The sequence below is a fragment of the Mercenaria mercenaria genome, chromosome 5 (assembly GCF_021730395.1).
Source record: "Mercenaria mercenaria strain notata chromosome 5, MADL_Memer_1, whole genome shotgun sequence".
Lineage (NCBI taxonomy): Eukaryota > Metazoa > Mollusca > Bivalvia > Venerida > Veneridae > Mercenaria > Mercenaria mercenaria.
In genome coordinates, this window is record NC_069365.1 from 3,792,103 (window position 1) to 3,819,934 (window position 27,832).

The following is a 27,832-nucleotide window of genomic DNA, read 5'->3' on the forward strand; positions in this document are numbered from 1 at the left end:
AAATTATTCTGTACTAAACTAGTTTCATTATCGGTAAGACGGTTAATGAAGCTTAAATTATTATTATTTTGTACTAAACTAGTTTCATTATCGGTAAGACGGTTAATGAAGCTTAAATTATTCTGTACTAAATTAGTTTCATTATCGGTAAGACGGTTAATGAAGCTTAAATTATTCTGTATTATACTAGTTTCATTATCGGTAAGACGGTTAATGAAGCTTAAATTGATGTGCTGTTGTGACAACGCCCTCCTAAAGTGTGTTCTGGCATATCATAATCATTTCTATAATTAATAAAGGATCACCCAAGGAACATAAAACTCGGACCAGCGGTTAAGGAGATTTTTGCATATTTTTACTCTGGCAACCAAGCAGAATTCGAGAAAATTTGGGTGATGACTACCCAATGAACATCCAGGTCAAGTTAATTAATTTCCAACAAATGGTTTCAGCGATATTGTATGAAATAAATGTTGACAGATAGACAGACGGGGAGTACATAGTACTCTGACGAACTGGACAAAAATGACCTAAAAGCTTTCATCTCCAAGTGTGACCTGGAACTTTGAGCTAGTGGTATGGATCTTGCCAACGATATGTCGTTTTATTATGGAGAGAACATGTGCAAAGTTCTTTAGTATTCGTCCATGTATATCAAAGCTATTGACCGAAATAGTCATTGTTTTGTTACCTTGACCTTTGGGAGGTCTAGGTCTTGCACACGACATATTCTCTCATCTTGGGGAAGACATGTGGCAAGTAACATCAAAATCCCTTGATGAAGGGCAGAGCTACGGATCGGGCATAAAAGACCCCGTTAACCTTTGACCTCCAAGTGCGACATTGGAGCTAGGGATCTTAGTTTTGCCCATGACATGTCACCACTTTATGGGGAACATTTGTGCCAAGTTATGTCAAAATCCTTTAGCTATGAACCAGTCACGTGACGGGACATGTAACCCTCAGACCAGTGTGACCTTGATCTATGAGCTAGGGGTCTTGATCTTGTGCGTGACACGTCGCCTCACTGTCGGAACATTTGAGCGTAGCAATTTTAAAATCCCTTGATGAATGGCAGCGTTAAAGACCGGTCACGAAATGTAATGTACAGTCGAAAGGACCCAAACCATTTCTATGCCACACAAAAGGTTGAGGACAAAAGATAGTATGTCAAATTATCAAGGTCATACTGTTGCTATTAAGGGATATTTTCTAACTGCCAAATGTGTACTTGTATACAGTTTGTGCAAGTTTCATCACGATTTGCTCTAAATGTCTGGTCTCTTATGCATTTGCATGAAAATTATTAACAGGTGACTGAAAAGACCATCACAGTAGGTTACTTTGAACGTTTTGTTTATTTGTTTAGTGAGTCAATAGTTTGCTTGCTGATCTGATTAAAGGCTATTTTTCAACTGTATTTCAGTCATAAGCAAACTACTTTCTCATTTAAACCTCCTCACACTATATGTCTCCTATGATAACCTGGCTAAACTGAACTGTCTAACACTAAACCGGAGACAAAAATTAAGGACGCTCGCTACAGTTTCGTAATTTTTTTCTCAATAATAGATTTTGATGAAATGTTTTGTACTAAAAGATCATGTTAGGATGTATTGAAAAATGAAATAAAAATACTAGGTCACCAGCTTTGTTTCAATTTAATTTGCCCCTAGATATGGTGCTATTTTAAACATTTTTCAAAATTTCTGTATTCCTAAAATATCTTTCAGTAAAGTACAATAAACAGCATAAATTTGATTATCTAAGCATTTTTATAACGGAAAACAATATATCTGTTTGAAACATGCTCAGAGAAATCAAAAGAACATGATTTTGTAAAGAAAGGAATACTTGTTCAGCAGACCTAAGGGCTATTTTTGCATATTTTTGTCAGTTTTAAGTTGGTACTTCTGCTATTTTATCGAGTTTCACATAATAGAATGTAATCAAACTCTGCACATACCTTTGGTTATGTCTACCTAATCTAAAACAAAAAGAAAATTGATAGGTCACCTTATTAGATTTCGCTTAAATCAAATTTCAACGAGGTGGGGTGTGGCGGGCATTTATACAACGCAGGTTGGTACGAAATACTCTTTCAGTGTTTGAGCAAATGACTTAGAAATATATAATTATCAAACGGCAGATTTCTTAATAAGCGGATTTTAAGGTGTTTCCGAAGCATTTTGATGGCATAGAACGATGAAAGTTTCCGCCTTTTTTTAACAAAACCTATAGTTTACGAATGTACGGTACCGGATTAGAAACAGCTGTGACTCAATACAGAGTTTGAGCGCTGGTATAAATAACAGACTCCAGTAAATGTTGGATTGAAGCAATTTGAACTAAAAGTATATATTTTGTAACCATGGTGATACTTACCCTAACCTTTAGTCAGTATATTATCTTTTTTGTACATTAAATGCATGCGAACATACAATAATTTGCGAATTTTTGCCGTACGCGACATTAGATAATCACTTCCGGGCATGCGCAGAAGACCGCACCAAGTCTGCAGTGAGCTACATCGAAACCAAATTGGCACGGTGTTGGGGTAAATATCGACCCGTCCGGAAAAACTGTAGCGAGTGCCTTTAACTAGTTGGAGGGGTGTATTCACATTGTGTTCACATGTGATCCGGGTTGTCAAAGTACTTTCTTTAATGCCCCTAGTACAAACAAAAACAACACTAATCATATTATTTATTTCCTTCTGTAGTTTTTTTCATAATTAGAGTAAACAGATTTCAACAAATATTTTGTAAAGAGCAACATATACATATAATAACACTAAAATTGGACAGGTAAACAAAGGCAAAAAAGTGAAAAACTAATGGGTGTTAGTACCACTGATTTAAGCTCATTCAAACTCTCATCAGGGGAACGTGAAAATGTTTAGCTGCTGGCCTCAAACTGTTGATGTACATAAAAACATATATAAACAAAAAACAAGTTTGTTATATTTCATTTGAGCTTCTGTGAGCTAACAGATATCCCTCATGTATAATAGCCTCTCTACTTCTAGAACTGTTTCATCTTTTACAAATGGATTATAGCCATTAATGTTGTGTTACTCTTTACGATTCAAAAATGTCTCAATTGTTCACCAAATGAATACGGCTACATGGCCACATTCACTCATATAAACCTAAAATTACCAATGTTAAGCCACAGTACTTTATTGAAGATATAAATAACCTGGGTGTTAGAACTATTGAGAAGGTAGTACCTTGTCATGGATAAGCAACTACTCACAGTGCAGGTAACATAGTTCCTGTATATTTTCAAATAATCTGGGCATATGAAAAGATCTGTACATATATACTAATTCTGGTAGGAACTGCATCAGAAAAATTTGTTTAAAAAAAAACTTGACTGTTTGTGCACTAATACTAATGAAACTCAATTTTGTTTTGACATACAAAAAAAGCCAACAACAGATATTTATTTTGGTGAAAAAATGGAGCCATAGAACAGAACTGTTGTTTCATTGAACTGATTTCATATGATATCATATTAGAGCAAACAGGTATACTTTGTATTTGCAGACCCTGTTTGCCTTGTATAATAAACTAAAAATTTACAACATGGTAGAAAATTTAACATACTGCCTAAAACATTAAACAATATATCATGTGTTACATACCTCCTATTTTAGAGCATTATATATCAAGTACTGTGACATAATCAGAATTATTATTTCTGCTGATATTGTGGCTGTGTAAATTTCAGAAAATTTAATCTAAATGAACAAATTAATCTCCACATTATTTTGCTTCTAAAATGACATTCACATCTTCATGTCCCCACAAAATAATCATTTTGGCCTAAACCAAGAAAATGAAATTTCATGTCAAAAAAATTAACTGATTTCACAGATCAAATCTGCACTACGATAGACACGTTTTCCCAGAAAAGTGTATGATTTCCTAGAAAACAATTTAGTTCTGGTTTGTAGGCTGTAACCTCTCACTTTAACTTGGGGAATAATTTGCAGTGATCGCTTATATTTGCACACAAAAATTATGATTTCCTTGGACTTTCATTTCCAAACATTTTGGAAAAAAAATAATGACTGTCGCAGTCCTTGAAAAAAATTCAACATGCATACATATTCACATCAGTACATTGTATTTTACAAAAACTTCAAATTAACATGTATCACATTTTTATGTGGTTCAACATTGCATATCAGCATATTAAAATAAAATTTCAACAGTTTTGTCAATTTCATTGACAATGAAAAGACACATAATTCACCAACATTTAACAAAAGACAATAACATAACATATGAATCTTTTATAGAATCAGTTAACAACACAGATTTTTACACACATAAAAATTTTGTGTAGTCGCAATCTCTAAATGTATAACATATCTTTCTACAATTTTAGTTTTTTCATATACAAGACTATTAACTTTATGTAAAGCCATTAGTGCTGTATATGCCAGTTTTCTATATATACATTTAAGTCGTCCAATAAACTAGACAAAAAAATAGTGTATAAAGAGTTGGCTCATGCAGTAATAGGGAGGACATAGTACTGATTCTACTTCAATACACAACAACAGCACCTACATGCAGAGCAATATACACCCGACCTTGACCTTGAAGGTATGACCTTTGACCCTATAAGTTTGACTTTGACCTTGAAGCCAGCCATCCAGAACAATAGCTCTGCATGTCGTCTCAATGTGGTGAACATTTGTGCCAAGTTTCTTTAAAATCCTTCAAGGGGTTCAAGGGTTACAGAGCGGACACATAATTGCTAACATAATACGTCCCTTTGTGCATATGAAAAGGCAAAAAAGATTCTTATCTAATAGTAAATATGTTTTCTGATGAAAACAGGATTTCCAGCAACAGACAATTTCCACCTATCATTTAAAGGATGAGACTGAATGACCATAGACAAAAGGCCTTCAATCATCACGGAGGACATGCATCTCCCAGAGACTCAAACTTATCACCTCATCAATGGAAATTTATGATATCCAAGTAGGAGAAACCATCCAGAGGGGAATATGTAAAATTTCACCAAATAAGTAATAGTATGCATTTATTACTATAAGAGTATGGCAATTACTCACATCATATTTCCAGTCTGGGTATTTTACAATCATTCAACAGAAGCAGTGTCTTGTTACGTTTTTCTTGGTTTTTAAAGCGTCACCTCATATTTGCACTGATATTTTGTATGTAAAAGTATGAACTAACATGAGTCAAGTAACATATTATCTACAGTTGTAAGTCTTGCATTTGGTAAGAATGGTTGATTAATTGAAAATCAACATGAAAATAGCTGTGTGTCTCTAATTAAACATATTCATTTAGTTTTTGTTTGTAGACGACACTCATTTGAAAAGAGTGGAATAGAGAAAAAAGCAACTTACTTAAATGAAAAATATAAAGATTTTTATCAGTCACATGCTAAAACACTTAAAGATAGTTCATATACACTTTCATATAAAGCTTATTTGTACATCTGAAACTTTCAACTCTGGGTACTTCCACTTATGGTTTTGAACACTAAAAGAAACAGCATACAGACCCTGTCTGACTGACTGACTGACTATTTAAGTTTAATAAGGGTCCATCCGCTCTGTCAGGCACAGTATAACTTTCGCTATATAGAGTATAGACCCCCGGCATGCCGTTAAAGATGCTTTTTGAAGCCAAAGAGGTGAAAATTTACCTCAACGCAATTTCCGTAGGGTATCTGCCAAAGATAAGTAATTTTGAAACCAAAAGTGGGTCAATGAGACCTAAATGACAGCTCCCCCACTGTCTCACTTTAGTCAATATTTTATAAGTTTTGAATAAAATAAAATTCCTAACATGACAGAAAGAGCTGACATGTACCCACAGAGGTAAGGGGCATATGACTATGTCAGTGATTTTAACTACTTGGCCTCTAAGGCCCCCATAAAAGAGTATCTGAGGTCTTTTGATTATGCCATACAACGGAGATTAAACCACTACTATGAAATGGACAAAAGCTGCAAATGTTATCAATAAATCTGACAAAATTCCCTTGCAGTAATAAACATGAAGCATATCTAACAAAAATTTGTATTATGACACTGATTTAGAGTATTTTGATACAAAATATATCTGTGAGGCAGCAAAATGGAAGTCATGCTCAAGGGAGGTATCTTGTGAACTGGTAAAATATTCCATTTGAAATCATTGCCACAGTAAATTATTCAAAATCATTTTTTAAAAGGTTATAAAAATACATTCTGTCTGCATAACAGAACACCCTGTTTAATCTGCTTGTCTTTCATGGCACAAAATAACCCTGCTAGTACCTTTAACAAACTGGAATCTTTAACAAAGTATCACACAATCCAAGATAAAAGTTATAATAGTTTGTTCGCTTGTATCATAATATTACCAGCATCAACTCTGCAGACTGTCAGACACTGTATCCAAGCCAAGCTTCAGCATCATGCTATCATTATCAGCTTTTGGTCTACACTGGCAATTTTCAATTTCATAAACTAGAGACACATTAAAGGTCAACTTTTCTCAAGACACCTTCACTACAAAAGTTCCTGGGAAAAGTCCTGTTTTGCCTGAACGTTGCAGCGTACCCTTAAACCAACCATCGTCACGCTTCTTGTGCACATATATAACGTCACCTATTTTGAGATCCAGCTCAATTTCGCTCTGTGCTGGGTACGTGTCTATACATCTATACCTATAATATAATAAAGGGTATTATTTTATGGAACATTGTAAAAAGACCATTCAGTTATTTTTACAATTGAACAACAAAAATTTAAATGTGAAATATGTACCTACAGTATTTACATATCACTGTTACCATGGTTACAAGTGCATTTAGTTATATTAACAACAGAACATTAACAAATATAATATTAAATAAGGTTCAATGAGGTCCATGAAAGTTTTTAGGACTGACTGACATATTTTACCAAGTTTCTGAGGCAAATGAATCAATCTAAAAGGAAGTACTATGAGTTACCAACTTAAATAGCACAACGCATGGGATTGTTAAATAAGATAGAATTGTGAACTCTGTACTCAAATGTCGTCAGTGACATTTCAACATTCTCTTTTAGAGAACAAATTATCAAAAGAAAAAAACCCAACAAGTAACATGGTTCATACAGACCTTCCCAAAAAAAATTCAAGTAGTTTTCAAGGAGTTTTCAAGTAGTTTTCCTCCATTTTCAAGGACTAAAATGGGCGCAATGTCACTGTTGCCGAGACATGAAATAACCAAAAATGACCTTCAATGCATCGCGGATAAATTACAGTGTGAAAATTACTTGAAAGAGCATAAAACCTGTAAAGTACAGTACTGTACTGTACTATCGCCAACTCTGTGGCAGGCCCTAATGGCGGTAACAGTTGGGTTTTTTTCCGTCGTGTTTTAGTTTATTTTGGTCTGTTTATAATGTTTGTCCATTTTCACTTCGCACCCGACGAATTTAAGGACTATTTGCCATCTTTTGTATGTTTTTTCCTTAATTCAAGTAGTTTTCAAGTAGTTTCTGACTGTTACAAAATTCAAGTAGTTTTCAAGGAGTAGGCATCAAATTCAAGGACTTTTCATGGCCTGTGCGAACCATGAGTAATATAATTTTCAAAACTCGCAAATTCAAGTAAATTATAACAATTAGACTACAGGATGGTTATTATTTGCTGAACCAGAAAGTAGACAGACAATTCATTATGTTGTGGAGTTTTCTTCAGAAAAGACTGATTGTCAAATGTAACTACCCCAGAAAAACTTCCAGGTCATACTGCTCAACCTGTAGTGGCTTATCACCTACAGTTAATTTTGCATTTTTATTTGTAATACATCCGAAAACTGTGATTAACAGACTGTTTTGTTTGCTTTTGTTGGATTTTAAGTCAAACAGACACAATGATGTTGCACTGCAACTTACCTACTTTTAATGTAGGAGGAGAAGCCTAGGTTGTCCTATAGTACTGTTTTAGGCACAGCTAGGCATCAGCATGGAATAACTGGCCATCTGTAAGCCAGCTGGATGGTGTCCCAACTTAGAAGCCTTCTACACCCCACGCAGGGTTTCAAATTCATACAGGTGAGGGCCAAGTTGCTCAAAGTCAGGAACCTTATCCACTCTGCAACAAAGGTCCCCTATGGAAAAGTTATACTTACTTTTCTCTGGCAAGAGGTTTAGGCCTGGTAGGCCTGCGTTGAGTGTTAGGTGAGGATGAATCAAATGATCCTGACTTCTTGTGGTTTGGCTCTAAAGGTACTAGGGGTGAGGTGTCAGAGGGATACGATCCAGATCTGTAACAAATCATGCAGGCCTGTGTCAATTAAGTTTTTATAAAATCAACCAAACAATACAATAATGATAAACACTATTACAGGTGAAATGAAAGAAGCAATGGTTTATTTTGGGTTTAAAGCCATTTTTCAACAGTATTTCAGTTCTGTAATGGCGGGTAAAGAAGAATGGACATGAAGATAAACATGTGGAACAATTTCAGCACCAATGTCTCAAAACTGATTAAATAATAATCAGTATAGCAAACTGTTTCACAGAAGAGAACCAACTTCTAAGTTTTCAACATTAAGTCTGTTTCAACTGAAAATGCTATGCAGTAGTGGGTAGGTTTGAGCTCTCCTAGGGTCACTAGTTCTACACCCAGTAAAACATAAATTTGACTGGTTGGGTTAAACCACCTATTTTGTTCAACACAACAGTATATCAGTTATATAACTAGCCAGTGTTCTTGGATACTTGGCCAATATTAACCTGTTCTCTGCAAGTAACAGACAACTTTCCACATGACTCAAAAGTGGAGAATGTAAAACCTTAGCATAATGCTCTCAGTCAATCACAAAAGAGAATTCAAAACTAGCACTTCTAAATAAATATACAGTCTTTTGCTCTGTCAAATGCCCTCTAAACAAATATAATAACAAGGCAGTAAAGCAGAGCAGTTTTCAAGCTTTCTATACAATTAAACTGATAATATATACAAAACACTACAAAAAAAATTAAGAGACTTGTATTCATCACATATTCTCAAGTCATATGTCAAACCTCATTTCTTTATTCATTTTGTTGGGTTTAACACAATTATAGGTCATATGGCGACTTTTCAGTTTTGATGGTGGAGGAAGACACCAGGTGTCCCTACATGCATTATTTCATTATGAGCGGGCACCCGGGTAGAACAACCGACCTTCTGTAAGCCAGCTGGATGGCTTCCTGACATGAAGAATTCAACGCCCCGAGTGAGGCTCAACCAACATTGATGAGGGGCAAGTGATCTGAAGTCAGCATCCTTAACCACTCATCCACAGAGGCCACAAAACCTTGTTTCTTCAAGTTAAAAACAACAAGACTGCAGTATTACCTGCTATGTGAAACACTGGAGTCACTAAGAGAGGCTGATTCTACATCAGTAGACTTAGGTTTCTTCAGTTTACCAGCTGAGGTTATTCTCTTCATCAGGCTCAGCTTTTCCTTATCTTTCTTCTACAAGACATTTAATTATGTAACATTTTAGAATGACCTAAAAATGTGTACCAGCAGCCACCTGCCAAAAATATTTCCCCATTAAAAACCTTCTCTAAATGAGTTACAATAGTGGCATCCTGTCCACTAGTGATAGGTATTATCAGGAATTTTGTATCAAGGTAAATTATGAAAGAGCTGCACCTTATTGTGATAATTTTTATATGTATCATAATAACATTATACAATTATCTGAAAAGTTATACATGTTTCTATTTTCTATCTGCTACACAAGCACCATAGCGGGGTATAATAAATAAGTTTCAAGTATAAGATTATAAAATTTACATGAAGAAATATACAACAAACACCTCTGTTGTACAAGCTGCCATATCAATTGACAACACTTTGTTGCTTTGCTCTTGCAATTATAGGAATGCAACAAAAGTTACTTGTAACAGGATTTTATTGACGAATTTTTGTCTGCAAATTCTCATCACTATTTTGCAGAGAACCCATGTATATGACAAAGACACCATCCATATACCAGTATATAGTGAGGTCTATTTATCATTCTTTAAAAGTATCATGTACATGTCACAAGAAATACCACATATTTTTACTGTAATTATATAAATACATATATGCAATAAAATATGTTTGAACTTAACTACTGGCCTAGTTCACAATTATAAATTAATTTAATACTGATTCTCTCTTAACCCTTACCCTGCTAAATTTCTATAATGAACTTGTCCATCTTTCAACTTGGACAGTACCATTAACTGTTAAAAGGGGGATTTCCCAAAAAGATACTGACTGAATGGCGAACAGTACAGATCCTGATCAGACTGCACTGATGTGAAGGCTGATCATGATCTACACTGGTCGAAAAGGCAGAATCAATCATGTCCAGCATGGTAAGGGTTAAACTTGTGGCAAAAGATGTTGTGAAAGTTGTCCAAAATCCACAGGGTGGCTCAGACTGGAGGAGTGACCGTGAATAAAGTCTAACAGAATTTAAATAGGGAAACTGACATACATTTTCATCACTTGCATCTGTAATCTGCTCTAAATGACTATTTCTGCACCTACATCTCTACAAATAACTTATCTACAGTAACTCAACTCAACATGACAAACAGATTCTGTCCTACCTTCTCCTTTTCTTTGACAACAGCAGGTGCATGGTTAGCCGAGGCTCCAACAACAACATTAGGTGGCGTAATGTTGGCACTTGCTGACATTGAATGTTTCCACACTGGGCTGCTGGCACTCGTGTTAGGACTTGTATCTGATTTAGCACCGAGGCTTGGACTGGATGACTTTGGGGCTCGGACATAGCGTGTTGTTTTGGACGTCAGGAGTATTGGACTATTGGGACTGGGTGAAACATGACCTAGAAAATCATTATTTCATTGTACAAAATAAATTAACTGTTAAAAGTCATTGTAAGTCATGCACCTTAACATGTCAGAAAGAAGTTAAAAGGAAAAATATATCTAAGTACCATAGAAATCAGTTTCAATGTACCACAGAAAACCTTTTCATTTGGACGTAAAACACAAATGAATAACTAGAAGATGCTTTTGTAGAAAAGTGCATGTCTCCCCCAATGCATAGTCGTATAGGCAAGAAGTCAATAGGGGACAGAAGCAAAAGTCAAAGAGACACTGATGGTTGGTTGCAATAGGGATCATCTACTTGGCATGTCTATTCATCCCACTAAGTTTCAACATTCTGGGCCTAGTGGTTCTCAAATAATGAATTGAAAACAGTTTTCCATGTTCAGGCCCCTGTGACCTTGACCTTTGATCAAGTGACCAAAAAATCAGTAGGGGTCATCTACTATGCATGTCCAATCATCCTACTAAATTTAAACATTCTGGGTCAAGTGGTTCTCAAGTTATTGATTGAAAAGAGTTTTCTATGTTCAGCCCCCTGAAACCTTGACCTTTAATAGTGACCCCAAAATCAATATAGGTCATCTACTCTATAAGTCTTATCACCCTATGAAGTTTTAACATTCTGTGTCACGTGGTTCTCAAGTTACTGACCAGAAATGGATTTCAGTGTTTTGTTCACTGCAACCTTGACCTTAAATAGAGTGACCCCAAAATCAATAGGGGTCATCTACTCTGCATGTCCAATCATCCTATGAAGTTTCAACATTCTGGGTCAAGTGGTTCTCAAGTTACTGATAGGGAATGGTTTTCCATGTTCAGGTCCCTATGACCTTGAACTTTAATAGAGTGACCCCAAAATCAATAGGGGTCATCTACTCTATAAGTCTTATCATCCTATGAAGTTTCAACATTCTGGGCCAAGTGGTTCTCAAGTTACTGACCGGAAATGGATTTCCATGTTCAGGTCCCTGTGACCTTTACCTTTATTAGGGCGACCCCAAAAATCAATAGGGGTCATCCACTTTGCATGTCCAATCATCCTATGAAGCTTCAACATTCTGGGTTAAGTGGTTCTCAAGTTACTGATTGGGAATGGTTTTCCATGTTCAGGCCCTATGACCTTGAACTTTAAAAGAGTGACCCCAAAATCAATAGGGGTCGTCTACTCTGCATGACCAATCATCCTATGAAGTTTCAACATTCTGGGTCTAGTAGTTCTCAAGTTATTGATGGAAAAGAGTTTTCTTTGTTCAGTCCCCTGTGACCTTGACCTTTGATGGAGTGAACCCAAAAACAATAGGGGTCATCTACTCTGTAAGTCCTATCACCCTATGAAATTTGAAGGTTCTAGTTCAAATGGTTCTCAAGTTACTGATTGGAAATGGATTTCTATATCTGTCCACTGCGACCTTGACCTTTAATAGTGATCCCAAAATCATTCTATGAAGTTTCAACATTCTGGGTCAAGTGGTTCTCAAGTTACTGACCAGAAATGGATTTCCATGTTCGGGCCCCTGTGACCTTGACCTTTAATATGTGACCCCAAAATCAATAGGGGTCATCTACTCTGCATGTCAAATCATCCTATGAAGTTTTAACATTTTAGATCAAGTGGTCCTCAAGTTATGGATCGCAATGGTTTTCCATGTTCAGGCCTCTTTATAAGAGTGACCCCAAAATCAAGAGGGGTCATCTACTCTGCATGACCAATCATCCTCTGAAGTTTCAATATTCTGGGTCAAGTGGTTCTTAAGATATTGATCGAAAATGGTTTTCCATGTTCAAGCCCCTGTGACCTTGACCTTTTATGGAGTGCCCCCAAAAACAATAGGGGTTGTCTACTCTATAAACCCTGCCACACTATGAAGTTTGAAGGTTCTATGTCAAATGGTTCTCCAGTTATTGATCGGAAATGAAATGTGACGGACAGGGCAAAAACAATGTCTCCCCCAGTGGGGGGAGACATAATACTATTATTGCGGACACCTCTGAGATGCACTAATATTACTACATGACAATCTCAATGAAACAACTACCGGTCAAAATAAATTACCTTTGCCTGAGGATGGTGCTAAATTCTGTCCACTTCTTGGAACAATAGGAGGTGGTGCACCATTCCTGTCCCCACTAGCTGACCTCCTTTCACGATCAGGTCTTGCACGAGACCTGCCAGCTGCCTCAGAACTGCTAGTTTTGGGTCTAGGAGGGCTTAATGATGGTTTTGTTGCTGCATTTAAACCCTGATCTGGTGGTGGTAGTTTTGGTTTTGTAACCAAAGACTTGCTCGATGATTTAGATGTACTGGTATGAGTCCTGAACGGAACAGAGGTACAGTCTTAGTATCTTAAACACCAATATTTACAAGATGTGTAACTGAGATATCATTCCAAACTATTTACAGATGAATCAATATGAACTTTAAACCTTATCAGATAAAGCACTAAATATATCAGGAGACACTAACATGATCTATCTAACTATTGCAGTTTACTGTAAAGCCAAGGGAAATAATTAAGCTTGTTACCGACTTCCATTAAATTATAAATATAACAACTACTACACCTCTGTGAAGCAACACTCTATGAAAAAACTATGTTTAACTGCAAAGAGGCAAAGAGGTTGTTGCTCTGGTGAGGTTAACTTAAATACTAAGAAATGGATTTACTAGGAAAGAAAACTGCCTTAATTTGTAGAGCGATGTCTGCCCTTGAGGTGTCTGCCCTAGAGGTGTATGCCAACAGTGGTAAGACTGTAGTGTGAACTATTTCTCAATTAACGATCAAGATAATTATACGAAGGCTGAGGCTCTAATAATTGTATAAAATTACTTACTTCACAGACTGAACGTAATTCCCTGGAAAGACTCCAGACAAGTTGGTCTTCAGTGCCACACCTTTATACCAGCCGTCCAGGCACTTCTCTGAGACAGAGTAATAATCTCCCTTGATCAATTCTAACTCATCTCCCTTCTGAGGTTTATAGTTGTACAATGCTATATATCTGTAAGTAATGGAAAGCAAAAGTTAGATCTATCATACAGCTGTAAGCTGCTACATGGCTCAAGTTTGTAGCTGTACAATGCTATGTATATAAATACTGATCATAGTGGGCAGGCAGATTGACTGATAGATTGACAGCACTTAATCGATAAGTCTCCCAAAATACATCTGGGAGACAATTCATACATGGTTTAATTATGAGCTTTATTTTCACAGAATTACTGAAAAAGTAACAATACCTACTGAAAAAGTCACATACTTAGCATAGTAAAGTAAAGATAATTATGAGAAAAGGCGCTCAAAACCACAATCATGTTTATGTTTGCAATGATGTTACAAGTACTAACAAATTAGCCATTACAGGCAAAAGTTTAGTACTAGTAAAGAAACCAGTAGTAATGGGTATGTCAACTGATCACTATGACATATTAGAGAATTAGAGATATATTTAAATATGACAATAATTCAAAACCACATAAAACAGACAAAGTATGCTTACATGGAAGCTGATGATCCAATACTGCCAGATGCTACATCCTCCTTCCTACCAGCAGTTAAACTGGCAGACATCACATCACCTGTATGTCGAGATGTTACTGCTGGCTGGTCCAATATTACTGTGCTATCTGGTTTGTTCTGGGAAGGCACCAATGGGAGTTCTGGAATAAAAGAGCTGTTTTTCATTCACAATACCAATTCTCCACAAAATGTGAAAGCATTAAAATTTGCAGACATAAAATTCCATGTTGTTTACAAAATGGCAGTTTCTTTGACATTTAATGGATAAAAAGATGAATTTTATATTTTGGTGAACATTTAATTTTGTGGACTGATGCAACCACAAAATTAACCATACGTTTAAGTAGTTTCCTAATCCTTCTTTTCTTCATGCCTAGTCTCAACAGCATGTTTTCTTCTCTACTGCATTTCAACAAGCAATTGAAATCTGCATACTCCAATTGCATGCTGGATGAAAATGGCGGCTTCAGAATTTTATGTATTATAAAGAGACATTAAAAGAAACAAAAAGGAGTAAATTCAGAGGCTTTTATGAAGCATAATTTTTTAATATGGAAGTTAAAAACCCTTTTTCATTTTCTTAAGTAGAGACATATATCCTCATGGATATCTAAGTCTTCTAAAATCTGACTTTCTAGGTATCAATGTAACGTTTTTAAGCAGGTCGATTTTATACGAAATAAAGAACAGATGGATTTAGTAGAGTTTAACCTAAATGAGTACCATATTAAATAAGTACCAAGAGCAGGAACTCTTCTTTTCATCTGGCAATCAGACTGAAACTTAAGGGCAGCATTTCCTAGTGCACTTAACATTTCTACCAAGACATATTGAAATACTTCAAACAATGTCCAATCTGCTTTGTATGGACTAAAGGTCAATTCAATCCCTATATGCGTGGCAACATGAAAAATATCATCCATAAATTTTCAATTCTTTACTGAAAATGAAAACTGACCATAATTATAAAATCATCAAAAAAAGATGGACTCTCACTGTACCATAAAAACCCTACTAGGTACTATATAATAAAGAAAATCATGATGGGCAATAAATCTGGTCTCCTTTAAGCAATCTCACTGAAACTAGCATGGATGCATTTCCTTACAGCAGTTTACTTTTCTATTGTTTTGTTGAAATATCCTTCAAACTGTGTTGGAAATATGACTCCAGATGGAAAGAAAATGGAATACAGTCAAATGCTATATGTACTATATATACAGTTATTACATTTATATATCGGACAGTTTGAATATCTTGCAACAATGATTGTTGAGTGAAAGTATAAACTAAATCGAGTCATTAATGTGAGCTGTAGGCAATCTGCTTTGTATGGACGAAAGGTCAATTCAATCCCTATATGCGTGGCAACATGAAAAATATCATCCATAGATTTTCAATTCTTTACTGAAAATGAAAACTGACCATAATTATAAAATCATCAAAAATTGTAAAGTAACAAAAATGTTCATATTATTTATTTATGTTATAAGACAACTTTGTTTTTTGAAGCTTTCCTGTTTACAAGGTGATTAAACTACAGATTTTGCCTTCCAATAAACTAAATCTGTTTGATAGACCTTCAAATATGATATTTGTTTGACATTTCACAAACGCAATAAACATACACAAACCTGTCTCAGTTTTTCTAGGAGGTACTGAGATAGCCTGATTGGCTGGTATTTTTGGCTGTGTTGTCATAGTAACTGGCATTTCTGTTGTCATAGTAGATAGCAATGGTGCCGCAATGGCAACAGACTGACCTCCAGTTGCCAAGAGGTCAGTGTCAGTATTACTGTCTAAGGATCTCCGTTGTAAAGCACTGGCAGGAGTAGTTACTGTAAGGGGGATTGTTGTTAGAGAATGGCGTTTGTTCACTACAGGTACAGCGCCTGGGGAGCCTTCTTTCGCTGATCTCACGGGATGGGCTGGGGTCACAGGAGGATCAGAACCAGCGATCGCTATGGCACTGAAATGGTTGTGCTCATTTTTAGCTAAAACAATTAAAGTATGAATAAAGTATCAAACAATGTTTACTGTTCCAGCAAGGGTCTTTTCATTTAATTTGAAGGATAATGATTTTATGCATCAGAAAAACAGAAATCATCTTCATGTGCATTCATGTGGAAAGTATTTCAATACTGTAAACCTAGAATTGTTTTCGCGCTTTTTAAATTAGCGCCTTTTGCGGGTAGTATATTTCCATGAAATTAAATAGCCGCGAAAAACTCTGTTCTAACAAAAATGCGAAAGATTCTAGCTTCAGCTTATATAGATCGCTATAAAATGGTTCTGTGCTTACACATACCTGGATACTAATAATTCATATTCTAGTACCGTAATTGTATATCATGAGTGCGCAAATCTACCAAATCTACATTATTTCAATTGATTTCCAATTTACTTAATTTATGAAGCAACAACATTTTCAATATCGATCCGTAAGGCAAACAGGGAATAAAAAAAACAATATGCATCTATCGAACGACAAATACATGCAATGTGCAGTCGGCAGCCAATACGATATATTAATTGTAAGTAAAATAGTGTGTCTATTTCTGCTAGGTGTGGATTAATCGCCTATTTAATTAAATGGCAAACAAATGACAGTGCAATAACAGCAATTTACTGACTGTCAATAATTGGAGGTGTGAATAACCGTTGATATGGATGAAAAGGATTAAGGTGCATTTATAATTGAAGGGTACAATAAAACTGAATGTTTTCAAGAATACTATAAATGCAACTATGCAGTGATACTTACCTTATTATACTAAATATGTTCACTTGCGACTTCATATTCGCGGGATTCGCGATGGATAAGATTCCGCGAAGATTTGTATCCGCGAAAATGTTCATGTTTTGAAAAACGCAAAATATAGTTTCCGCGAACATTTCTAGGTTTACAGTACCCTCAATATTAAACAGATTATTTAAGGTAAAAATTCTCTACTATAATAACTATATCAAAGTTTGTATGTTTTACAGACATGCTATAAATAGTCTGTCAATTTTAAATGTTGATAACCCAGAGTTTAGTTACACATACTTTTTATCTGTCAAACTTAGTAGTCTTTTGGCAGGGTCATTCAGCTGAAGAAAAAAAAAATGCAATAATCAATAATAAGTGGACCAAAAATGTGTTATAAATCATTTAAATTTCACTTTAACATCCTATAACCTTACATTAAAAACATCTAGGACTAACATAATCCTTGAATTTACAGGGTGGCCACCTGAAATGAAAACTAAAATTCCCTCACAAAACTAATGATTTCCACTGACACGTACCACCTTATTTTGCTGACTTCCTCCTTCAACTAGCCTTCCAATCTCTAAAGACAAGAGAGTTGCACAGCCTTTCCATTTAAAAGGTTTCAAATTTCATTTCATACATAATTTAACAATTGATTAAACTGTGTTAAGTATCATTATTTAAGAAATAATAAGTTCCCAAACGTGGTTTATCGTAGAATAACCCGAGATTTGAGTTCTTATGCGTAAGGCCATATGCCTTCGTGATATATTGTTTCGCATAAGAACGAAAAACTCGGGTTATTCTATGATAAATCACACTTGGGAACTTATTATTTCGATTCTAGCATGACATACAAGTATCAACAGTGTTAGAAAAAAATGGTAACTATTTTTTACGACCCTGCTACGCACCTGAATCGGATGATGTCATCACCGCGAGTGGTTTATTGCAGGTTAACCCGAGATAGATTTTGCTCTAAAAGTATGTAGGTTATTTGCTGGTCGAGTTAGAATATCTGTTATTACATGACTCCTTACATAAATCACTGGTCCATAATTTGTGCTATACGACCAGTCTATATTCATCACATGTTAACTAGGCTACTAAGTAAAAAACTTAAATTCCTGATTTCATGCAATAAATCAATTAATGAATTCTTGAATGACTTGCAGGTCAATAGACAAAACTACTGCTCTCAGTCCTTCTTACTTAAGGCATTAGTTTTGAATACTGACCAGCAGGCCATACAATATTTTTTAAAGTATACACTGTTACTAATACACAGTAAACAGTTACTGGTACTGCTTGAAGAGTGAAGACCGCCAAAGCCACCGGATTTTATATCTGGTTATAAATTATTTTTCACCAACTTTTCACTAACTTCTCTGAAACTTTATTTTTCAGCAGCCCAATTTTCAAAATTCCTGGTAATTCAATGATCTGGTAAAAACCAAATTTTCTTGACCTTCTCAGGTATGTGGCATTGTAACCCTGGTGAACAATCTGGGTAAGAGTTATGATGATGCATGAAGTAAGTCAATAGCAATGCAGTTCTCTTATAACCAGTAAACCTAGATATATTTCGATACAATACATGGAAGCCTAAAGTAATTCAAATCTGTAAAATCCAAAAAGACATATTTTCATTTTATTTTACTGTTTATTGATTTGGGTTTAACAGCATTATATGACGCCAAACCGGTTTTCTATTTCATTTACATCAAAATAAAAATGTTATGGAATAAAAACTTTTATACCTGTTGGAATCACAGAGATACGGCAAAACAAAGTGTTCAGAGACGACTAGTCACCTCTTATAATCATGGGAGGGTATACGAGACAGTGGTTCCAATTATTTCCATGCACAAACTGTCCCAGAACAAGATGGGACATTCTCATTTCAAGAAAAAGTTGTTTTGCAACTACAACTAGAATGATACATACCTCTACAAATGATATGGGTAGAATACCAATCTTATCTCCTTTCTTCACCTCCAACCAGTTCTCATCTACCCTTCTGATCACAGTCATTGTATCATCCTACAACAAACAGGGGAATTCCATGAAAACCAGTAACAGTGACTCTAATAGTGACTCTGACTCTACTGGGTATAAAGCAATCAAGTCCGTCATATAAAGCTACATACAAAGTTCCAACACAATATCTCATTCTTAATTACAGTTACTGAGAACTAATCATTATCTATTTTTTAATAACAGCAACTCTAATACAATCCAATGCAATTACTTTATATAAAGTTGCTATACACTAATACTGGTAACAGTATATCAATCCTACAAAAAGTCATAAACAGAAAACCATCTTTCTATGATACCAGGGAAAACAAATTTTATTATTAGTAAAATGTGACACTGACCCCACAGAATTTAAAACACTCCTTTTTATTGCATAATATATAGATCTATATAAGCACAGGTAAATTTCTGCTACTGGATACCATGTTTGTCACACAAGAGCTTTGTAGCTCATATTGTCTGTTGATCATAATGTGATGTTAAATAATCCTTACCTTCTTTTCATAAGATTTATTTGTTTATTTTGTTAGGTTTAACGTCGCACCAACACAATTATAGGTCATATGGTGACTTTCAAGCTTAATGATGGAGGAAGACCCCAGGTAGAACCACCGACCTTCTGTAAGCCAGCTGGATGGCATCCTTACATGAAAAATTCAACGCCCCGAATGAAGCTGGAACCCACATCGATGAGGGGGGCAAGTGATTTGAAGTCAATGGCCTTAACCACTCGGACACAGAGGCCCCTCTCCTCTCAAGAAGGCTTGATAAAACCATTTACTACAATTTCATTAAATGACTGTTTAATAAATGAAAAGAAATAGAGTTTTGACACAAAGTGAAGTTAGTTGTACCTTTTTGAATGGCATACAATCTTCTTCCTTGTCATCATCTACTGTAAAGTCATACAGACCCTTACACTGAGGTATAGTATCTTGTAATGCTGTAATAACCTAACAAATATATTAAACATTTTAAGTCACAACTTGCAAACAGTTCATCTAAAACAGTAATTATTTACATACTACCTGTTCTCCATGTATCTGAGTCCACTGCTAAACTGACTGTAGGAAGTGTAAAGCAAAGGAAGTTACGGTTAACAGTACTAAATAAACTAATTCTCATGCTCAAATTGAAACAACATGAATTTTTAATGTTTTATGCTGACTCAGCCGATGTTCAGTAGTATGTATATTTATACTATAGGCTTTTTCACAGTATTCCTGAAGACATCTGTATCTGTATCATGTTTGCCAGAACTGATAAAAACCACGAGCAAATTCCGTGTTACCTGTACATAATTGACCGGAAAGAAACCATGTTGCCCATTCAGCTCTCCATGGAACCAGTTCTCATCTACCTGTTTCTTCAGATACACAATATCTCCCTTCTTAAATGAGAGATCCCTTAAAATAGATAATTAAAATATTGTCAATTACAAATATGACAATGAACAAAACCTTTAAAGAATGAAAATTAATTTTTCATTCTCAGAAACTAAGAAAGCACGAAAAACAATTAAGCTTTCAGAAAGAACTGGGTATTAGCCCATTATTTTAATTATTGGCTAAACTGAAATGGGTATCTAAAACATGTTTCTCCATGATTTTTAATTTAATTGGGTGTCCATGCATTTCAGTGTACCTTTTGGTAGTCTGCTTTTTGAGCAGTTCTTACCCATTTGCCAAACAATGTTTATGGGTATACAATCTCAGCTTAGTTTAATAAACAGCCAGATCCTCCACATATGTCTGGAATTATAGCCCTTGAATTGATCAGAAATTGTGAAAATTGACAGTGTCTATTCTCTGACTTTAGCAATTCCTAATCCATTGTTCAGCAAAGTGTGTCACAATGTTTTAAGGTATAATGTGTCAGCCTGGTTTGATAACCATTCAGATTGTGCAAGTGGCTCTGGAGTTGTGGCCCTTTTATTAATGAAGGTTAGGAAAATTGACAGTGTCCACTCCCTTACTTGAGCAGTTCTTATTCTTATTCTGAGTCAATCTGCTGTGTGTGTGTCTAGCTGGTTGTGGCTGTATGTGTGTCTAGCTGTATGTGTGTCTAGCTGGTTGTGGCTGTATGTGCGTCTAGCTGCTTGTGGCTGTATGTGTGTCTAGCTGGTTGTGGCTGTATGTGTGTCTAGCTGCTTGTGGCTGTATGTGTGTCTAGCTGGTTGTGGCTGTAGGTGTGTCTAGCTGGTTGTGGCTGTATGTGTGTCTAGCTGCTTGTGGCTGTATGTGTGTCTAGCTGCTTGTGGCTGTATGTGTGTCTAGCTGCTTGTGGCTGTATGTGTGTCTAGCTGCTTGTGCCTGTATGTGTGTCTAGCTGCTTGTGGCTGAGATGGGAGGAGAAGAGCTGGAAGCAATCAACCAACGCGCAGTGACTGATCACCACTGTAGGCCCACCACCCAAGGGAGTGTTCATGGATTTGAGGACCAAAACACACAATGACGGCAGACTCCATGCTGATGATGTTGGTTGAGGAGCAGTCTATAGTCCATAACAGGTACTACAACTGTATTTCTACACATTCAGTGTTTACCAGTCAAAGTCACAAATTGTGTTGATTATTTTCGATTATACTGACATTTACAGAGATAGAAGTCTTCAAGAATTTTAAAAGTACCAGTAATTTCAACAAGCATACATGAGACAAAAAACACATACCCTGGGTCTTTAGCATCATAATTGAAGAGAGCTTTGGCACATGGTCGATTGCTGGTACTTGCCTGCAATTAGAGAAGTATTTACATATCAATACACAAAAACGGAACCAGAATAAATGTGTCTTCAACTTAATTGCTTAATAACATATATTCATAAGATAATAACCAGTACAAATTAACTGAAAAACAGTTATTAAGAGCTTAATACCCCGAGCTAATCAACCTGTTGTGTGACAGCTGTCAGGTACCCTTACCTAAGCATAGAGTTGAATCTGATACTGTAAAATCACCTAATTTTGTGGGCATCATGAAATTTCATGGTTTTGGTCAAAACGGCAATTTCGTGGGGATATGAATTCATGGATTTCAACGTTGGAACATAAAATGAATGAGAATTTCACTTCTTCATTGGGATTAAATTTCGTGGATTGACTCAACCAAGAAATCCATGAAAATTAGTCCCCCACGAATATTAATGATTTCACAGTATTCAAAACTCATCTACTTTTGCTGTACTTGAAGACTTTTTATATCTAAAGCAGGGAAATTACTGATTGTGTTTTGGTATCTAGTAAGTCACAAGACCTTCTTAGACGAATAACATCACTTTTTTAACACATTTCTATCGTAACTCAAAGTTCAAGCTTTCTACTTCTGGCAAACTTTGTATTCTACATACAAAAGTTTTAAAATAACATTTCATTTATAGCATCTTATCAAAGTAACAGAAGCACAGCATCATTTCAGTCTGACATTGATTAACATTAGGTTCACCTGACTTAATACTTTTTAAATAACGGTATTCAGTTCTACAATGTATGTCCTTTGAAACTTTTAAACTTTAGATTTCAAGTAAAAATTGAACTGCTTCTCAAGTTCGTGTGAAATATCAGACAATAAGTAAATATAACTTGAGTGCATGTGTACTGAGTTTGTAAGAAGTACCTGTCTCTGTTGCTGTTGTCTAGCAAATGCTGCTACTGCCTGGTTTGTATTATCTGCCTTGCTAGACCCTGGTGAACCTAGAGTCTCTCTTCTATGTCCTGGTCCTTGTGAACTTGCAATCCGAGACTGAGACTTCAACCCCTCCAGGAGACGGATAAGCAGAATATTGGAAGGAAGGTCTTCCACTCGCATCTCAACCTAATGAAAAATGCATCACAAAATATTTACTAAAATACTTTTCTCAACTGTTAATACTGAATTCAAAAGATACATTACTCTATCCAATTTATGTTTCTTAAAATACTTTTCTCAGATAACTTACTGATAATAAAATCAAAAGAACTTTAAAAATTATGTGTCTTCAATACTGGGTTGTTCATTATAACTATGTATAGCAGAATAAAGTTCTCTTTCGTATTACATAGGAAGAATGTTCAGGTCATACTTTTGTTCAAAAAGCGAAGGTAAGACAAGGTCTACAAGGATGCGATTTTAGCCACTCAACTTGGGAGCTTTTTGGCACAACCCAGCTGGGGTCACAAATATGTATGGTAACTGTAGTGGGTGATTCCAAAACCTTTGTTTCAAGAATTTACTAAATTTTAGCTTATTGAACTTTTGCCTTTATATTCAAATAAGTAAATCAGAAAAGACATTCCACCTAATACCAGCTAACATACAAAAGACTTTTAGCAAAAAATTTTAAGAAGGGGCACAACTTTGTAAAATTTTAACCAAAATTTCTCAGTTAACAAGGGGCATAATTTTAACCAAATAAAAGCTGGAGTTATGTGACTTGCTCTGCAAAGTCAACTCATGATGCTAAATAAATGTTTTTAGTTTGAAAGATAAACAGTTTTACTGAAACCTGCTTACATGAAAAAAATGTGATACAGACATGGACAACGACCGTTTTGTAAGGGTGACAGAAAAACTAAACTAACTGGGGGCACCTGCATCAATCAAAATCAGCGGATACTATAATTCAGCCTGTACACACTGCACCAAGACTAAAAGTTTAATGCACTTGACATTCCTAGAAACAGACAATGCAACATACATTAATTAAACTTCCTGCTTTAATACAATTAGTGGCAAATCAATTACAGACATATATTATACATATGAAGTGTTTCTTCTGTCTATACAAAGATCAAGGATGACATATTAAGTTGAAAAGTATATTGACCAGAACGTCAAAACTTATATATGGCCTTCAAGACAGGTAGTAAAGGCCCTGACCTCCTGTACAATAAATAAGCATACCTGCCTTAAGTAATGTCTGCTGTTCTTGTTACAAAATTTAAGGCATTTTGGTTTATAAAGAAATGAATATAACTTTCCATAATGGAAAGATCAAATTCTTACCAACCTTTGTTCTTAAAAATCCATTTTAGTTTTATATTTGCCCCAGCACATAACAACAACTTCTTCTGGCATAAGAACATCCTTTAGACAATAATTATGTACTCATCTGCATATTATTTCAAACAGTTTAAAACACAATATCCTCTCTTTAATCATGTGAAAGGTAAAGGTAAGCTTTATTAAACGTCGCATATAATCCAACATATAACACAAACTACAAAGCTCTTGTGCGACAAACTTGGTATCCAGTAACAGATATTTACCTGTGCTTATTTTACCTCCTGGTACTACCCTTTTAATACTGAGTGCCAAGCAAGGGAGCTACCAGTACCATTTTTCACGTCTTTGGTATGACGCGGCCGGGGATCGAACCCCAGACCTCACGCACTCAAAGCGGAACTCTACCACTAGGCTATTGAGGTGTAACATGAAAGGTAAAGGTAACTTACATGGAAGCGACATTCTGGGCAGCGTAGCTCATGTTTTGTACTGACAATTTCCTCCAAACACCGTTTACAGAATGTATGTTGGCATGGCAACACTTTGCTTGTATCATCTAGCTGATCCAAACATACTGAACATTCCAGCAACTCATTCAGTGCTTGTTCGTCCATCTATTGCAACATGATCATATACCTTTAAACAGACGGTCATAAACTAGAATACAATATATATACTTTTTGCTTTGAAAATTTCTCAGATGTAAGATTTTTAACCCATTCCCCCATCCTACCAACCAACCCTGTTTTCTTTATATCTGAAGTTAAACGTCATGTTTTCCTAAATGAAATCTCAGAAATAAACAACAATATAATTATGATTGTTTGACATGGACTTGGCCATTTTTTCATGACTATGTATAGGTTATAATGACGATAGCCTAAGTATTAAATCACAAATGTTTCTGCTTCTATATCAGTACTAACTTTTCTCAGCAAGTGACTGACAAAGTCTCAATTTAAATCAGAAGTGGAGTACAAATGCCAGACCAGGGACTGCGTTTTAGGCGAAGTTGAGCGAAAACTTCGCTTTAAAATATTTCACTTCGCCCTTCCCGCCCAGAAAAGCGAAGTTCAAGTCGCCCTAAAATTGGATGAAAGTAAAACATAATCGGCAATAAAGTGCGCCGATATTATACATCTCGGTTATGTAAAGTCTGTAAACACAATACGCAATACACAGGATGTCACCGGGAGGCACGCGCGGCGAAACGTGTTCATGACAACAAAAGATGATCACTCGATTTCAGATTGACGCCGCATGATAAGCTGCTAATTGTTTGCATTTAATGTGATTGCAGTAAACGATAATTAAAGAATGAAAGAGTAATAATTAAAGCTGACCGACATCGGAGATCAGAGAGCCCGAAAACTTCGTAAAACGGCGATAATTAACTTCCGAATTACAAACCTAATTACGTGTCAGTCGGCGCGTGGAGTGATTGACATCTGTCAGTAGCTAATTAACATACGACGCTCCGCCTACTGTCATACTTAAATTGTGGCGGCGAACAATTCAAATTCGCCGAGATTTTGATTCATAATGCAGAACTTCGAACTCGAGACGCATTTCGCGGATCGAGCCGACGCACGGGACACATTTTTTGTGCGGGTCAACTACGAGTTTTTCTTGATTTTCGCGGGTCAAAACACGAACCTCGGGTCAACCGAACGCCCTCGGTACTTGTCTTATCCAGTTATTCTTGTTTTCAGATAAAAATCGTTTCGAAATTTTTATTGCCATCACAGTGTAGACTACCCGTTACTCCCGACGTTTATTTTTCAATTGGGATCTGCTTACTATTCATTTTAATCTGCATTTCTCTTTCATTAAAAACAGATATAAGTTAAATATATGGCCCTTGACAAACTATTAAATTTGTTGTTTGATAAAAAATAGCAGACAACTATTTTAGTTAATTCTGAAATGTGTTAAAGGGAGGTAATACATTTAACCAATTTTTAGATTTTTTATGTCAAAATATGTAGTTTTAAAAAATATTGCCCCTGATTTTCAAGTATTTTATCTACTGATCAATACAAATAACATTTCATTGTAAGATTGAGAGGTTTTTAAACTCTGTAGTTTGTCAAATTGAAGGAACATAAAAAAATTTAAACTCAGAATGCTCACATACCTGAAAAAGCTGCTCTAGGAAGGAAAAAAATTAATCCAAGAAATATTAAGTACTGATTATAGGGAGGAAAGATTTGTTGTGTCAAGTTGTTAAACCATTTTGCAGTAAAACAGTACAAATATGTACTGTATTGTTGAAACATTGCACCATTTTTATTTAAGTCATAGCAAGATAATACTACAAATGGAACTGAATAAACATTATTATTGTTATTTAATGCATATAAGCAATGTCCTGTCTCACGTTTGCCGAACTTCTCCCAAAATTTCAAAACTTCTCCCTGTTTCCCCAGGAGGGAGAAGTCACTTCTCCCTAAATTTCCAGGCTAAGGTAGTCCCTGCCAGACTTCAGATATCTTCTGAGAGGAAACTAGCGGCTGACTGATTGGTAGTCTTGGTACTCCAGTGCTTCATCTTAGCTTTGACAGAATGTAAGGAACAATACCCTATGCCAAACACCCCAACCTACTCCAACACCCTTTAAACCCCATCCATTCTAACCCTATCCTCACCTCTTAAAAAAAAAGATCCTGAACTAGCTAAAAACAGCACCAAGAGATGTTTATATGATGTTATAATAAATGGACCTCTGCACTAAAATAATAATAATAATAATAATAATAATAATGACTTTATTTATTGAGGCAACACTATTAGGCATGCCCAATCTTCCAAGTGGGCCTCAAAATTATGTACAATATTTACAAATAGATTTCAAATAGCATGATTACAACATTCTAAGCATATGTTATGCTGTTCATTTTCCAGTTTGTTAAATAGGATCTTTTGAACTGCTCAAGACTGTTAGAATTTTTTACTTCAAGAGGTAATGTGTTCCAGAGTTTTGGTCCCGAGTATTCAAGGGATTTTCTGTACAGTTCTAAGTTTGGTTTAGGTACTTAAAGCCCATTTATTTGATTCTGATCTTAAATTAATGTAAGGATTATGTACAAATTTAAATTTACTTTGAAGATAGGATGGACTAAGATTGTTAATTGATTTAAAGACTAAAATTGCTTTCTTATAATGCAGTCTTTCACTGAATTTCATCCAGTTCAGCTCTTTAAACAAATCTTCAGATGGAAAATCAAAACATTTATCAAGGATGACTCGAGCTGCTCTTTTTTGAAATTTTGTAATTTTTTCCATGAATCCCTGTTGCAATTACCCCAAATCGTGCAGCAATAATCCAGGTGGGGTAAAATATAAGCATAAAGAAAAGTTTTCTCTGGGGAATATCTAGGTAGCATTTTATTCGTTGTAAAAGATAAAGTAAGGATTGCATTCTTTAGTGTGTTATCAATATGATCTTTCCAGCTTAAGTTATTACTGACATGTACACCTAACAGTTTTTCTGATTCTGTATATTCAACAGTTTCATTGTTGAATGTAAGAGGCGATGGGTTCAAAGTATCTTTATTAGTTCCTCTTGATGAGATAAACATTGCTTTGGTTTTTTGTACATTAGCTGTCATATAATTATGCTTGCACCAGCCCTCAATTTTAGAGAGTACAGA

The 27,832-nt window shown here is 35.5% G+C and overlaps 1 protein-coding gene across 3 annotated transcripts in view; it reads right to left on the reverse strand.

The window, feature by feature from the left end:
- Nucleotides 1–2,693: 2,693 nt before the first annotated feature.
- Nucleotides 2,694–27,832, reverse strand: part of LOC123558064 (E3 ubiquitin-protein ligase SH3RF1-like) — a 29,965-nt gene continuing 4,826 nt past the window's right edge. For 2 of the 3 annotated variants that reach the window (XM_053542521.1, XM_053542522.1), the window contains 15 exons: nucleotides 24,629–24,815; nucleotides 22,812–23,009; nucleotides 21,868–21,929; nucleotides 20,489–20,603; nucleotides 20,052–20,150; nucleotides 19,105–19,200; nucleotides 17,452–17,495; nucleotides 16,037–16,371; nucleotides 14,383–14,542; nucleotides 13,717–13,884; nucleotides 12,938–13,197; nucleotides 10,636–10,877; nucleotides 9,378–9,499; nucleotides 8,164–8,298; nucleotides 2,694–6,708 (listed from right to left, as the gene is read on the reverse strand). In XM_053542521.1, the coding sequence (XP_053398496.1) occupies nucleotides 6,537–6,708; nucleotides 8,164–8,298; nucleotides 9,378–9,499; nucleotides 10,636–10,877; nucleotides 12,938–13,197; nucleotides 13,717–13,884; nucleotides 14,383–14,542; nucleotides 16,037–16,371; nucleotides 17,452–17,495; nucleotides 19,105–19,200; nucleotides 20,052–20,150; nucleotides 20,489–20,603; nucleotides 21,868–21,929; nucleotides 22,812–23,009; nucleotides 24,629–24,793 (2,373 nt within the window). In that variant the 5' untranslated portion in view covers nucleotides 24,794–24,815 and the 3' untranslated portion in view covers nucleotides 2,694–6,536. The remainder of the gene's footprint in view (nucleotides 6,709–8,163; nucleotides 8,299–9,377; nucleotides 9,500–10,635; nucleotides 10,878–12,937; nucleotides 13,198–13,716; nucleotides 13,885–14,382; nucleotides 14,543–16,036; nucleotides 16,372–17,451; nucleotides 17,496–19,104; nucleotides 19,201–20,051; nucleotides 20,151–20,488; nucleotides 20,604–21,867; nucleotides 21,930–22,811; nucleotides 23,010–24,628; nucleotides 24,816–27,832) is intronic. The other variant, XM_053542523.1, reaches the window with a different exon arrangement.